Here is a 16,341-nt window from a genome sequence, read left to right as displayed (position 1 = left end):
ATAATAAATATTTTCAATTAAAGTCTCAACCCCTCCAACATTTAGAGTCGGATTCAAAGCGGAGGAACAAATAATAATGGGAGACATTTCTTGAAAATATTTTTTTAACTTTGCTTTCATCGGTTTCATCATATTAGCAAACATTGTGCTCCTCATTTCAAACTCATTTATTTTCGCACACATTAAAAAAATTTAGTTTAAAACTAAACAACTTGTAGGATAATAAACCCCCGATAAAAAAAAGTAGTTGCTCTTTTAAAAACATCAAGCATGTTCGTAACAAGTTTGATAGTATCCTAACTTGATTACGGATAAACCGTAACCTTATTACGGTCAGCAAGGTTGTCATGAATATTTTTAAAGTATCTTTTTGACGTAAGACACATTCAAACATTTTGCAAGTGGAGTTCCATCGGGTATTATTTTCCCAATTTGGACCTAAAAATGGAGCATTTGCATCGACACAAAATTGTATATAATTATGATATCGAGCGTTACTAGAACTAAAAATATCTTTTAGCATGTCTTTGAAACCATCTTTTATAGTTTTGATGTTAGTTAGTCCATCTTGCACAACCAAATTAATGATATGTGCAACACATCGACTATGAAAAAAACCACTATCGCAAATTGATTTATATTTTAGTTTTAGTTGTCCAACCGCGACGATGTTGTTTGAAGCATTATCAGAAGATATAGAAAAAATCTTTCCTTCAAGTTTATAAGTTTTGATCACACAATCTAAAATAAATAAATTTCTACCGGTGTGCGGGTACTCAAACAATTCAAACGTAATCGTACGCTTCATCATTACCCAATTAGTTGGATTAATCCAATGAGCGGTAACACAAAGGTACGCATCTGGTGAACCGTGAGGAGCCGTCCAAACATCACAAGTTAAATTCACACCGGTTTCTTAAGATTGAAATCCTAAAATCAATTCATTTTTTGCAAGTTTCCAATACAATCACGTCCAATAGAAGTACGACTTACATGACAATATCATGGTTGGAGAGTATCTTGGATGAGTGAAGTCAATCGTTTGTTGTCGAAGTGGTCAAAAGGCAAGCATTCTTGAATCACGAACTTCGACCTCCTATCCCGAACTTTAGCCATGTCGTAACTCCACAGTGTTGCATCATTCGTCATTGTTGTTTGATTATGTCCCGACCCAAATTTCACCAACCAGCATCTTTTGGTCATATGAGTTTTCAATGTCGAATTCCCATCTTCATTAAAAAAAGCACCATATTTATTGCATCGCGCTTTTTTTATACCGTTTGACATAACACACAAGTCATAGTTGCACCAAATAGCCGGATTTCTATTTGTTTCTTTGATGCTAACAATGGTAAGATTGTTTGATGAATCTCCAACACCAACAAAAGCCGAATCCATTGTTTGAATTAAGAGAGTTTTTTTTAACTAAGAGAGGTTTTTTGAGGTTTGGTTAAAGTAAAGTTGAGAGCTAAACATCTAATACATATATATATACTAAAAGGAATGGATAATATGGTCAAAAAGGAGCCAAAATCGGGTCTTACACAGCCTCAAACGGCTATAAAGCCGTTAGAAAGAAACAAAAAAACAGGCAGAATTCAAAAACCGGTTCACAGGCGGTTTACCAACGGTAATATCGGAAACTGGTTCAGACAAATCCGGTTCTAAACCGGTCTCAAAGGTTGAAACATCGAATTGGTTTAATCCGGCAGTTCGGTTCACATGTTCAGGGCTAAACCGGTTTTCGGTTCAGCTATCGGTTCGGTTCCTAAACCGGTTTTTTTGCCCTCGCCTAAGTGTGACTAAAAGTTATATAAATATTGTTAGTGATTAGGGCTTAGGCCCAAGCCTTTTAGGGATAATAAGAAACATAATCAAAACAACCTTGGCCCTAAACCTAATCACTGACAAATATAAATAATACAAATGCTACATTTAGAATATAGTTTAGTTAGGGGTGAGATTTGGAAGAAAAGAAAGAATTGAAGGTCATAGTAGAAACTAGAAACTAGAGGAATCAAATCTTTTGACGGAAAAGTCTGAAACCACCGCAATAATCGGTCGAAGGTGCCTATAAGTAAACCACACCTGGGAATTAAATTAAACCAATACTCATAACGTATATATGTAATGTTAGTTACGTTTAAGATACGTATGTAGACACGTTAGAAAAAGTTTGAGCTATATAATGACATCGACGAAAACTTAAAACATTGAACACGACGAAGTGGGTAGGTTTGAATTTTGATAGTGTATGAGCCATTGCCCATATACATCAATAATAGATTGGGTCATTCGGATTTGAGGCTTTTACTTCTGTGGAGCGAGAGACTGAGACCCACTTTGCTTTTGTTTCAAAAGTTAAACAATTTCTTTTTTGTTCTAGTTTAATCGATTGATTAATGTCAATGTTTTGGAAATTACAATGCAAGTCTTGATGTTTCGGAATAAAGTTCGAACATGGTTTTTATGTTATTACAGTATCTTAGGGCCTTTACAATTCATTCGATTCTTTAAAGTTTGAGGTAGCCTGTCGTTCATTCAAATTTTCCAACTATTTTGAAGTCCTTTGTAAAGAGTAAATCAAATTCATGTAATATATATCGAAGTGTCCTTAAATACTTTATTGGAGTGAAAATCAACTTTGTACTCTTAAATCTCCAATCTAGCACATCACGTGGTCAACACATGCACGATCATTATTAAATAGTTTGCAGATAAGATCGTTATTAGATTATGATTTATGACCCCTTTGACGGGTTACCAACCCCTGTATATTTAATAAGAATCTTTAGAACCTATCAATATCGACACATATATTATACTATGGCGATATAAACTATTTAACTTAATTTATATATGTGTTATACATCCATCAATCATAGTAGGATAATACACCTAAAATAATTACAATTTGCATGTATCATATCACCACAAAAGATTCTTAAAATACAATTTATAAAAAAGAGAAAGAGAACGATTCACTTCAAAAGTTGTGTTTATTTTATTATTAACTAATACTATTATATTCCTCAAGACCACATACAAACGTCTGTATACTTGCACACCTCCATATTAAGACATGTCAAAAGTCAAACCCCCACAACAAAGTCCATAAAAAGTCAAAACTGACAAGAACCCCCCACCCGTAAATTGTTCCTGACGCTTACCCTTGACACTTTCCTAGTAGCCAAAGCGGGGCCCACAAGCTCCCGAAACTTGTCAAGAAAATCCCACCACTCCCCTTCTTCCATTTCCCCCACCTTCACAAAACTCGCCGGCGTCCCCACCAACTCCTCCGCACTACTCCGGACACCCACAACCTCCGCCCCCCTCGCCCGCCCATTCCCACCACCTTTCTTCCTTAACCCCCATTGCATGCAAGAAAAAGATTTATTCTTTGAATCATTATCCACCACTTCTCTCATTGCTTCTAAACATATAACTTCAAGCTCACTCGGTTCTTGATCGTTACATCTAAATTCCCGACTCATCATCTCTCCGATCTCCGCCAAACACAGCCCAAAAGCCGCCGCTTCTTTTAGGAAAACAGTACAAAGTGTCAAAACCCGTAAACACGCCTCCCGGATCATCGGTAATTCCGTTCTTAGCATCTCGGAATCACGAACGGCATCGAGGGATTGTATATATTCAAGTTCGGAATCCGAGAACGGAATTGATGATTGCGGCCAATGAATCCATTCAAAATACGGGTCTTCCAAGCATTCCGGAAGACAAAGGCCGTGATCGATCGGAATCAGCTTCACCTCACCAAAATTCCCATCATTCACCTTTCTAACAAGCAAATTTCCCGCATGTCGATCCGTGTTCAAGATTCTAACATCCAAGATTCCGATTCTATGTACATCAGAGATAGAGAAACTTGAAGCTCCATGATCACTCGCATCAAAATCATGAGGGATGAATTGTTGGAGAGATGCAATCTTGCTAACGTTAACGTTAAGGTTAACTCTTTTCTTGTTTTGAACCTTGCTTCCATTTACAGAGTCGTTGAGGTTGAAAATTGAGTGGGTGATTTTTACCAAAGACGTTAAGGGCACTCCGGCGAAATGGTCATGATCTAGAAGATAAGCCGCCACTTCCCGGAATCCGGTTTCCCCGACCCGTACGGATTGTTTAAAACCCGGTTGTCCCAGAAGTTTTCCGGTGAACCCTTTAGGGTTGTTCGGTGCAAACGGTTCTTCATCTGTGGGTTTTACAATCGCGATACTTTGACCTTTGATGTTTCTGAAAATATACGCGCCACCTAATCCGCCGTTTACACTAATCGGGTCGATTTCGTTTTTCAAGGCTGTAATGATTTCTTCCACGAGCTGATTGGTTTTGGTGAAATGGGTAGAATGGGTGTGAAGACCAATGATCTCGATAACACCACTTTGATCTTTTTGTTGGAGGGATCTTGGTGTTTGTAACAGACATGGAGTTGAAGAGCTTCGGTGGATTAAGTTTTTGGTGAGAAAAAGGGCGGAATCGTGTTTTATGGCGGAAAGATCGTGGTTTAAAACCTTGTCACCGAAGGTTAATGAAGTTTGATCTGTTGGGTGGTTTAGGGTTAACTGCATTCTTCTTTTTAGCGTATGGGCGTTGTCGTTTCTTTCTAATTCCATTCCTACGACACATCCGTTTTCCGTTTGGATAAAAACACGTCTTTTGTTGGGAGGTTTTTGGTTGAATCTTTTATCTCCTTCATAATCAGCATGGAGAGGACCATTGAGAAGGGTCACTGGCATTTTGAGAACCTTTAATGGTGCTGGGAGTGAAGGAGAAAACAAGATTCTGATCAGGTCACATTGGGTAGTAATCAACCCAATTAGACTTGTAGCAAGTTAACTACATCGGAAAGGTTATTTCAAATTTCCTCAACAATCTGACATGCGAAATCTGCAAGAAAAATTATTACATTGAAATGATGCAGTTCATAAACAGATATGAACATATGATCTTATTTACGATGACAATATATTGCATACGCAAGTATCTAAAGGTTCAGAATATTTAATTGCAACTTCAATGAAACAGGAACTTCAAGCAAAAAGAAAGATTGTCAAAAACATTTCAGAATCTTTGAATCAGGTAGAAGAAGAAATCAAAAGGGGAAAAGAAATGAAAGAACTAATGAAAGGAGTTACATCTATAATGATAGAGAAGAAGAACAATCGTCATCATACGATATTTCATTTTCCATGATCACAAGCATAAAATAACTTGTATCTATATCATGATCAAATTCACGAACAAAGGATGAAATTTAGAAATTGTCGAATTCCAACACGCACTCACAAGGTACAAATAATCACTCAGAACGATGAATTCGTTCCAAGATCAAATACAGAAATTGTGTTCGTAACTAAAAGTTGCGTTAAGTATAAAAAGAGTAAATAAATCAGCAATTTTTTACAAACTCAAACGCAGAGAGATTAAAACGAGTTTTAGTTTGATTATAAACACACGACAACGGTCTTGTTCTTCAAATTTTCAAACCGTTCTGATCACTGTATAAGCCCCCTTTCATTTCTCTGATCAACCAAACACAATTGATCAAATTCACGAAACATTTACCAATAAATCATAACAGAAAGGCAAATTAACAACGGAACTTCAAGATTCAATACGAAAAACCGAAAGAAAATCACATTATCAATCAAATTGATCAAAGAAAAAGAACTAACAGGTAACGCGAAGGATCTGAATCTGATTGTTGAGTACGAGTGAACCGATGAGAGATCGGGGAGCATGAAAATGATGAACAGAAAAGAAGATTCAACGGCTCGGAAAACCGCCCTTGTAATTCTTCTTTTCTTCTTCTCCCTCCCTCCCTGTTTCTCGAATCCCCCCAATGATGTACGGATTAGCTTTATTTCTTATAAACAGTTAAAGCGGAAATACGTACTTTTTACCATTTTAGCCCCTGAACTTCGATTAAACGGTTCATTTAACCCCAAGTATTATATACAAGTTCAGTTAAGTCCCTTGTCAATGAGTCGACTTGGGTTAGGTTCGGGTTCAACCTATTTATTAATTGGGTTGAAGATTTCAACTCAACTCAACCTTTCAGATAAATGAGTTGTCACTAGATTGACCCGTTTATATAATTATCAACCCAACCTATTAAATAAATTGGTGAAACCCGAGTTAACCCACTTAAAATAAAAAAGTAAATAAATTAACTAAAGATTATACCACTTAATATAGTTATAAACTTAAATAAACTTTCAAAGTATAAGAAAAGTATAATCTCAATTAACAAATATAAAGATTTTATTCAAATAACATTAAAGATATGTTAGGGGCCGTTTGATTTGCTTCTAACCGGTTCCAGTTAAAGATTTTGGCTGACTCGGTCTGAGTCAGTGTGTTTGATTTGCATAGAGTTGGACACTGTAGTTGACTCGGTCAACAATTTTTCCTCCGACTCGGTCCATCTAAAAAATGAAGTTGACTGGAACCATAGGCATTTATTCCCTTTTCTAACTATAATCGCCTCCAACATTCGCTTGAAACTTCCATCAATTCGATTAAGCAAGACCACCATCTCCATTTATCAGCCACTTTGTTGTCTTCCAACCTCTTCCTCTGCAGCGTCTTCCTACGTCCCTCCTCCACAAACGTCGACTTGCAAGTCTAACATTAAGCATCTTTCCTCTATTTTTTTTAATGAAATTAGATGCAAATATGTATGTATTCTATAAAGTTAGATGTTATTTGTGTATTTATTTTCCGAAATTAGATGTTTTCTATGAATTTATTTGCAGAAAATTGATGCTATTTGTGTATGACCCAACTACATCTTTTCGTTTTAACCTAATCGGCATGTTTGTAGTTGTCTAATACATAAGTTGGAAGCAATGGTTATTTTTAGTTTTTGTTCTTAAATATTTATATCTCCATCATTCTGATAACTAATTAATTTAGTTAATTGCATGTGGTTCTGTTGGAGATCAAACCAAAAATAAACAACAATTTGAATAGTTATAGGAAATATATGAAGAAGAAGAAGAAGGTTATAGATCGAACAAGAAGAAATAGATGTTTTTATGTGCGATAAATAGTCTTTATTAAATCACTTATCATTCTTTACATAAAGTCATAGACGCATATACATATTACATGAACCATATGATTTTTCACACACACTCATTTGGAAAGGGCATAAATGCTATTAATTGGTATGTTTCTTGTTATAAATGTAAAACTTTATTCTTTCATGACTACTTGTTGCAGATTAGCATAAATTCAAGGTTTAAGATGGGTATTACAACATATTTGAGGCTTTGCATACATTAATGGAAGGTTTTTTAGAGTGAAAAAACAAAAACAAATTGAATTTGATCTGTTGGACCTGAGTGAATCAAACGAATTGATTATTTTTTGCTTTATTTCTTTGTTTTGTAATTGCAGATGAGTAGGAAGACCCAGATCTTGTGAATACTTTTGCTTTGTCTTTGTTGGTCTCTTAATGTGTATATATTATAAATGGTTGTGCTTGTATAATATTTTGTATAACTCTTCATCAATTCTATTCATATAATTTATCAATTATAGACATATATCTTTTATTCGGCACAAAACAAAAAATAAGGGTATATTGGACGTTTTTAGCAATAGAACAATGGTCAGATGTCTAATCAAACAACATGTTTTCAGTCAGAACCAGATGCAGTTAGAGCTTTAGAACCAGTCAGGCCCTGAATCGGTCAGAGCTGACTCGGTCAACAACTATCAAACGACCTCTTATTTTGAAATGATTTTGAAGCGTAACTAGTGTTGACGACACAAAGAAAAAAAATAGGAATTAAGATTGCATTTTTAAAACATAAATAATAATACAACATTATAATTTATAAATTAATACTTTGATTAATACATGCTAATATTTAAATAATTATTAAATTAAATATGCATTAAATTAAAGTTAAATGGGTTAGTGGGTTGAAAACATTTACCTAACCCAACCTTACAAAAAGATCGTCATTTTCATGCATTCTCGCTAATATATATATATATATATATATATATATATATATACACACACTAGGTGTAAGACCCGTGTACTACACGGGTTTATTAAAAATACAAATTTAATATCAATATTTAAACATTAAATTTAATATTAAATATCAATTTTAGAGCTCTCATTAATTATGACATTTATTTCATTATAAATATATCAATTCTTTTTCAAGGAAGCATTTATTTCTCTCAATATTATAACCGAAATAAGTTATGATATGTGAATAAATCAAAAAATTACATGTGAAAATAAATAAATTCTAAAAATCTATTAAAATGCCATGTGTCCAAATCAATGAGGACATGACATGTGGCAGAAAATAAGTTTTATTTATTAGTATATATATATATATATATATATATATATATATATATATATATATATATATATATATAAGTTTCTAACATTTTTAAGCCAAACAAAAAAAAAACCCTAAACGGTCTTTAGTAAACATACATTTTCTCAACAAATTTGTACATATATGGTTGTATTATTCTATACGTTCCTTTTTATTAAGGGCCAATTAACCCATACAAAACATAATGTAATGTAAATTTTTTTCACAACTAAGTTAAACTATTTTATGAAAATAAGATGAGTTTTATAGGTTATAAAAACTATGTGTTTGCGGAATTTCACTTTAACATTTAATGACACATGCAATCTAAAGGATCTATGCGTTTAACATTTTGAATGTAACATATAATGAACACCAAAACTAACATGAACTCCAATGAAACCCTAGTATAATCAAAATACAAGAATTAGGGTTGCATACATTTGGTTTGTTGTAGTAAACAAATCACCTCAATCCCTTGTATTTGTTGGTCTTGGAAAGCTAGCACCAAAAGAATGATGTCTCTCTAATAGCTTACACCCAAAACCGAAACCCTAGAATGAGGAGGAGCGAAGAGATATGAGGGAAATTTCGTTTCTATGCTTGTAGGTAATGTCATAAACGAAATTTACAAGCCAAGTGGTCTTATTTATAGTTTAGGTAACATGTAGACAAAACAAGATTTAAACTGATTATGTAATACATTTAATCATAATTCAAATCTTTTCCTTTTATGCAACTAAGAGGCTTCTAGAAACCCTAAAAGAGCTACCAAAACCGTTCATGCTTGGATGGTTCTACAATTGCTTCTTTTGTTTAACTATTGAATAATTACAATTCACCACTTGCACTTTTAATTAGTTCAAATTAATTTCAGATTAATTTTGATTAATATTTAATTGATTCTTATTGATTTCATATTAATTTATTAGTTATATAAATTAACAAATCAATTATTTAACAATTGATATATTAATCATATAATATATTAATAAATCATTTCACCATATTTTCTAGTTAGTTTATTAATCATATAATAATCTAATAAAATATCATTTTCTCTCCTAATATCATTTTTTAGCTATTTTTGGTTATGAGGGCAACACAAAAAGGATTTTGTTTCTAATTACAAGAGTATACCAATTTAGTTATGAGCTTAGACACCTTAATCAAATAATCTCCCACTTGGATACGTCTATAACTACAATTGCAATTATATTTTTGAACCAAACAACAAAGTGTGGTTTCCAAAGCCATTCTTGAAATCTGATTCAGATCAAATGTTGGTCTAAGATAAATGATTAGTTATTCCTTCGTTCTACAAGATATCGTATGGACATAGTCATGGATTAGATGATCAACCCCATGTTCATTTATTATGTTTCTCGATTCTCTATTTGTGATCAAATTCATACTACAAAATTGAACACATCAATTCAATCCGGAGCAGACCTAGTTCTTATTGATCAACTCAAATCACCAAGCGGGCCATAGATATCACTTTTCTTGTTAAGGCAAAAGAAGCGAATAAACTTTGATTATATAATCATACATTTTTTTCACCAAATCATACATAGAATTACACTTTATAACACCAAATTACAAGATGCGTTGGAGTAAACCAATGCACAACTGATTTGCAAAATATGACTTATATCTATGTATTTGAAGAATAGTAGATGTTACCGTCTTAGAATTCATTGTGACCGAATCCATAAAGTAATCTATAAGCATGAGTTTATCCAATACTTAAAATCCCTATTTTCAACATATTCATGAAATATTGCAGCGATCCCATGCAACGTCCAATCTCTATGGATAATCTATAATCGATTTATGACAATCTTAATTAACTACTTAATTCCAAAAGTATGAACGATTGTGGAATTTTGAATAATATTTAAATTACTAAGGAAGTAAAAATGCAAAGTGAAACACGATAATAAATTAATTAACTATGATATTATACCTGTAAAGCCCACAAAATTGGTCTAGGCATTTAAGATGTCATATAAGTTTCGTATTAAGAAAAATAGGAAAAATCAGCTGAATCCTTCGTAAATCGTAAAAATAAGTGCGCCAAAACATACAAATATATACTATTATGTATTCTAAAAGTATATGTTGACGTGATCCCAAAAATATAAATTTAATAGAAATCCGAGTTTATATGAAGGAGATATGAATTTTATAAGATATAAAAATCAATTCTATATCTAAAAATTATTAACATCAAAAGGTATGGAGAGAATGGTTGACTTTTGGGTAAAGTCATCAAAATGAAAATCACAGTACTCTTTAAGATAAGAATTTTGGTAAAAGGAACACCTAAATTGAAGTCCGTACGAGAGAGATATGATTTTTGCAAAATCATTAAATCATTTAAAAATAAAGGCTAAAAATAAATTCTGAATTAGCCAATGGAGCCTAAAGGAGAGTTGTAGTACTCACTGAGAGCTACGTGTGGAAAAAAAATAACGTCAAAAATGGAGTCCGTATAAAGAAGTTATGTAATTTACAAAATCTTCGTTTTGTGTTGCGCGCGGTGTTGTACAGGTGCGCGTTAGGTGCATGATGGGTGCTTCTAGAAGGTGAAAACGTAGACCACAGAGAGCCTGACACGTGGCACAAAGTGGCTGGGGAGAAATCACCTTAAAATGCGCAACGTGCACCCCTTTTGCATGCCATGCACCCCAAAAATGCCTATAAATTGTCGCATTATGTTCATTCATTCCTCCACACCCATTCTACCATTCTCTCTCGATTTCCTTCGATTCTAGCCCATTTTATCTTAGTTTTAGCCTTTGACGAAGCCCTGCGATCCTTGAAGTAGTAGTAGCTAGTGAGTAGAAGCTCTTCTAGTGCAATTTTCTAACTTTTTCCAGTAAGAACCTCTGTAAGTTAAGCTACACTCTAGTCTTTTCAATGTAATTTATATTTGTAGTCATAAGGCATTATTATGAACTTATAAATAAGATTTATCAGTGATTCCAAGTCATAATAGTGATTGATCTACTTATGGGAGAGGTGTCTAGAATGGTCACGTTGACTTGGTTGTTAGATTTTACAAAAGCTATATGCCGAAATGATCCTGCCTCCCAACTGTCATGCCTAGTTGATCCTTACTTGATAGATCTTGATGTAGACATTGGGGTTAGTGTGAATCTAGACAACTATTAGTCACCAGACCATTAGACAAAAACTTTGTATTAATATTACTTAGGTCTCGGAAATATCTGAGGTTTTAGGAGAAGCTCTGCCCAGATCACCAGTCACCCACCTAAGTCAAGTGAGTGTATAGTCCATTTCATAAACATGATTTAATACAAGTATTAATTAAAATATTAAATATCTGCTGGAATTCGTATATGAATTATGTGCTTATTGCCTGAATTATATGTTAGGATATATAACGTGTTATGTGCGAAATAGATATGGTTCTATTTTATGTTAGGATAAACATATAATATTATATAATAATATTAAAAGTAAAATTGTTGAGAAGATAAATGATTAATAATACCTAATACTCTTATGGAATATATATATATATATATATATATATATATATATATATATATATATATATATATATATATATATACACACACACACTAAGATAAGTTAGTGTTTCCCTAGAATATAGTTAGTATTAAAAAGTTGGTTTCAGGCACTATAATCTAGTATATGGATAGACTTAGACTTATGGAAGATACCTAGTTCAATTAAGTTGATATCAAGTTGCCTCATTAGGAGAATGTGCGTAACCTAGGAACGGAGAGTAAAGTTTTGTTCCATGACACTATCAGGTGTCGATGTATGGTAGCTCCGTACGGGATGACTATAAATAATGGGTCCCAATCAGTAAACTGTTAGCGGTATGTCTGGTCACCCTAAAAAGTAGGTGACAACAGTTGGTTATTCTAGGAGATCTTGTGAATTACGTTGTTAGTGTAGGCTCGTAACCTATAGACGTAGATGAAAGGTATAAAGACTTAAGCTAGCGGAACTTGATTAGGATGCTGAGTGATTAAGAGACAACCTACAATATCATTCAGAACCATCATGTCTTTATACTGTAACTTATTGATCTGTATTGTTTATGACATACTTAAGGTTTTTAACATTTTGGAAACAAACATTTGTAATCAAAATAATATTTTGTACTAGGATATGCCGCAAATATAAATAAATGATTTTAAAAACATAAATAAAAGATTTAATTGGTTCAGAAAATTAGTAGATGTCACAATACCCATTGAATATAAATAAATCCATATTATGTAATCAACATAACAATTACGAATTTATTCATTGTATATTGTTTTGAGTAATCAATTTACCACTTGAATTAGATAACATCAGTCATGCCATGTTATAAACATGTATACTATGCATCTCAATGGTCATTCCTTTGTGAAAAGATCAACTGGACATCACTCCAGTGATGCTCTTTTCACAATTTCGTATTCTTATCGTTATCTAAAATGTAGTGGAATTTCATATTTACATGCGTTGTATTTCTTTGATGTCGAGGTTCCAAAGCCACAGAGACTGTGCCTTCGAAATAACAAAGTGTTTCACTGGAACTTGTTACTAGAGATAAATCCATGGTTATGAAGTCTCAAACTCAAGGTACACTCCTCGAACACTTCTCTTGCCTTAATGTTTCCAACTCACATGTATATTCTACAAGCATCTCCCATTATGGAAACATTTCCATATTCCCATATGACCATCAACTCTGACTAAGAATCATCTCAATCCAAAAGTTGTCACTATGGTCGTTCCTAATAATATCATACTTTTAACTTTCCACAATTAGGCAGTCTTCGATAAAACCTTAGAATGTGCTTGACAATTTTTTAACAACTTTATTCACACAAAATTCTAATCCTTTTTTCACAGTGCTCAAGGCGTTTGAAAATTTTAGAATAAATAAATATTATAGCACATGTGATTGATCCTATATATGAAGCATATGAGATTCGATTCATTATGACCTACATAAAGACATGATGTATGTTCAATCTATTGCTATAATATTTCCATATATCGAATGTCATATGTTGAAACATTTCAACATGATATATATATATATATATATATATATATATATATATATATATATATATATATATATATATATATCTTTGACTAAGTTCTATTTTACCATATGATCCGAACCTTTAGACTCGAAATAAAGTATGAGTTACCTCTCCCTAAAGCTCATTATAGTGAAACAATTCCCAACTTTGCAATTTGCAATTTGGAGACATTGTTCCCTACGAATAGTATTGTCAACACACAATAACAGTGTGACAACAATCAATTTTGGTCAAACAAATTCAACAAAAGTCAACCAGGTCAACTCAACTCGTATTAGGATTTTAGGAGAAATTCAATATTTCCTAATGTTTCTAATGTACTATTGACAAGTTATAATACAACATACCTCTCTGGTTGCCAATTGTCGAATATAAACCCTAATTTGGGCTTTACGTAACAACTCGATAATTCAATTGTATATTATTTGGGTATAAATGATATTCATAACACAATATACTAGAGTTCATAAACCTTACACTACATGACAAATTCATAAGAAATGTTACATATACAAAATTTTGGTGAATTTGTCACCAAATGCGATATATTCTATACCCGGCTTAAACACTCAAACGTTAACGAAAAGAATTAGGATTTATCCTAACTCTCATGTATTGTGTTATTATTTTTGATGATAATGATTTTTATAATAAATTGAATCTAAATGATTCAAATTAAGTAAATATACATCATTTTATCACACTTTTTATAAAAATCACCAACTTTTATAAAATTGCCTATTCTTTAAAAAAAAGGAAACATCCTTGTCATATAAGGTGTTGAAACCTAGTAGAAAGAAATAATATTTTAATACAAAAAAGTCAACCCCTATCCTACCCTACTCCCTACCCACCCCACCCCACCTCACCCTCCCCTCCCTCCTTAAACTTACGGCTGAACCCCCCTACCCGATCTCTTTTTCTTCATTTCTTCATCTTCTTCATATTCTTCATCCCTTCTTCAAGAACACTTCATTACTCTCAAGGATAATTATTCATAAGTTGGTTCTTCATCTTTTGGTAAGCTTTTATTCACTAATATAGTGATTCTACACATAAATATAGTAGTTTTGTTACAATTACGAACATTAATATGTGTCAATATCCATAGGGCAATTCAATCTTCAAGTGTTCTTCAAGTGTCTCCTAGTGCTCTAAGCTTGAAAACCTTCATCTTCGTATCTTTATCCACCAAGAAGCACACTCAAGGTGAGTTCATACCCCTCATTTTCGTTTTATCCAAGTTTTTAAGGGGGAGGGGGGATACAAGTAAACTTGTATAATAACACAAGTTGTTATGCATGCTTCTTCTTTATGCTAGGTAAAAGTATTATTTGCATGAAATAATGTTATTACCTAGTTTTATGAGCATTTATGTGTGGTATTTTTGTTTGAAATGCAAAACTATGAAAAATGATTATAAATATGCTATATGAAAAGGGTCATTAAAACAAAACTATAAAAACTATGGTTTTATGAACACTATATGGGTTTTCTAGCGAAAATGGTCATGACTAGGTCATGGCATCATTTTTGTGAGTTTTGACCTAAAATATGTTGTTTTAAACATATAAGGTTATCTTGACTTAACCTCCATAAAAATGTAAAAATAAACTTGACACAGTTTACAACTCAATATTTACCGTTTGGTGACGTAAAAAAGGCCAAAAACTAGAAAACTGACTTTATCATACAAATGGTTCATATACTTGTGTTAGATGTATAATATATGCTTTTTTATGAACATCTAAACATGTTATCTTATATATATATATATATATATATATATATATATATATATATATATATTGTGTGTGTGTGTGTGTGTGTGTATATATATATATATATATATATATATATATATATATATATATATATATATATATATATATATATATATATGCACAACAAAACATTTAAGATAAACTATAATGGGTGTAGTTTATGGGTCATTAGCACTATTTTAACGTTTTGAGACAAAACAAATAATTATATAAATGTATAATTATTTTACACTATGTAAACACTGTGGAAATGTAATATTTTCACTTATAAAGGGTTTTCATTACACTATACGTAAACCTGTTGATACAATTATGTGAGACACAGTCTTCACCGTACGTACCAGTGTACACACTAAAGTCCTGAATTATACGGGACTAACAATCATGCACCTAAGCTGCTAGCTATAGCTAGACCGATAGGTCTGGGGTGACGATTGTCTAACATTCTGACGCCTGAAGAACATCGTAGCAGGTCAGTATGGTTTTAGCATGGTTGTAATATCTCACATGGGGAAATCAACAATAAATTTTGGTTTACAGGGTAACATGCGTTCAAATGGTTTTATATAATAATTAAACTACATAATACCAATTTTTTTTAGTATAGAAATACTTACACATTTTTGGTCTTACGGTTTTTAAGACTACAACTCATTTTTAAGAAAATATTGGATTTTCTGGAAACGTACACTATCATCTTACAAGGAAAAAGCTTCAGGTTTTTCACTTACAAAACTATTATGAACTCACCAACTTAATTGTTAACACTTTTCAAAACTACTTGTATTCTCAGGAAATCATTAAACAGGTAACCACAAGGCTTATGAAGATGGGACGTTACGGCGTCATATTATTCATTTTTGTCATCATAATGTAATTGTTTTGAAACATATAATACTCGGATACAATGTAATATTCCCAATTATATTTATGATGGTTGTGTTTGCTTTGATCACTATTATACATTGTGTTGTGATACTGTATATGAAAGTCATCCACCCCAAGACGTTTCCGCCATCCTGGTTTGGGGGTGTGACAGAGTGGTATCAGAGCATTGTTTATAGTGAACTATGTATATCA

At 32.5% G+C, this 16,341-nt stretch overlaps 1 protein-coding gene across 1 annotated transcript; it reads right to left on the bottom strand.

The window, feature by feature from the left end:
• Positions 1 to 2,928: 2,928 nt before the first annotated feature.
• LOC111915710 (phosphatidylinositol 4-kinase gamma 7) lies at positions 2,929 to 5,856 on the bottom strand. Its single transcript, XM_023911345.3, has 2 exons — positions 5,691 to 5,856; positions 2,929 to 4,902 (listed from the first exon to the last, which is right to left on the bottom strand). Exon 2 carries the CDS (start codon positions 4,749 to 4,751, stop codon positions 3,123 to 3,125), a length of 1,629 nt encoding a protein of 542 aa, XP_023767113.1. The 5' UTR covers positions 4,752 to 4,902; positions 5,691 to 5,856; the 3' UTR covers positions 2,929 to 3,122.
• Between the last annotated feature and the right edge of the window lie 10,485 nt (positions 5,857 to 16,341).

Source organism: Lactuca sativa, chromosome 1 (assembly GCF_002870075.4).
Source record: "Lactuca sativa cultivar Salinas chromosome 1, Lsat_Salinas_v11, whole genome shotgun sequence".
Lineage (NCBI taxonomy): Eukaryota > Viridiplantae > Streptophyta > Magnoliopsida > Asterales > Asteraceae > Lactuca > Lactuca sativa.
The sequence above is the reverse complement of the archived record's forward strand: the minus strand, read 5'-3'. Positions and strand labels throughout refer to the sequence as shown.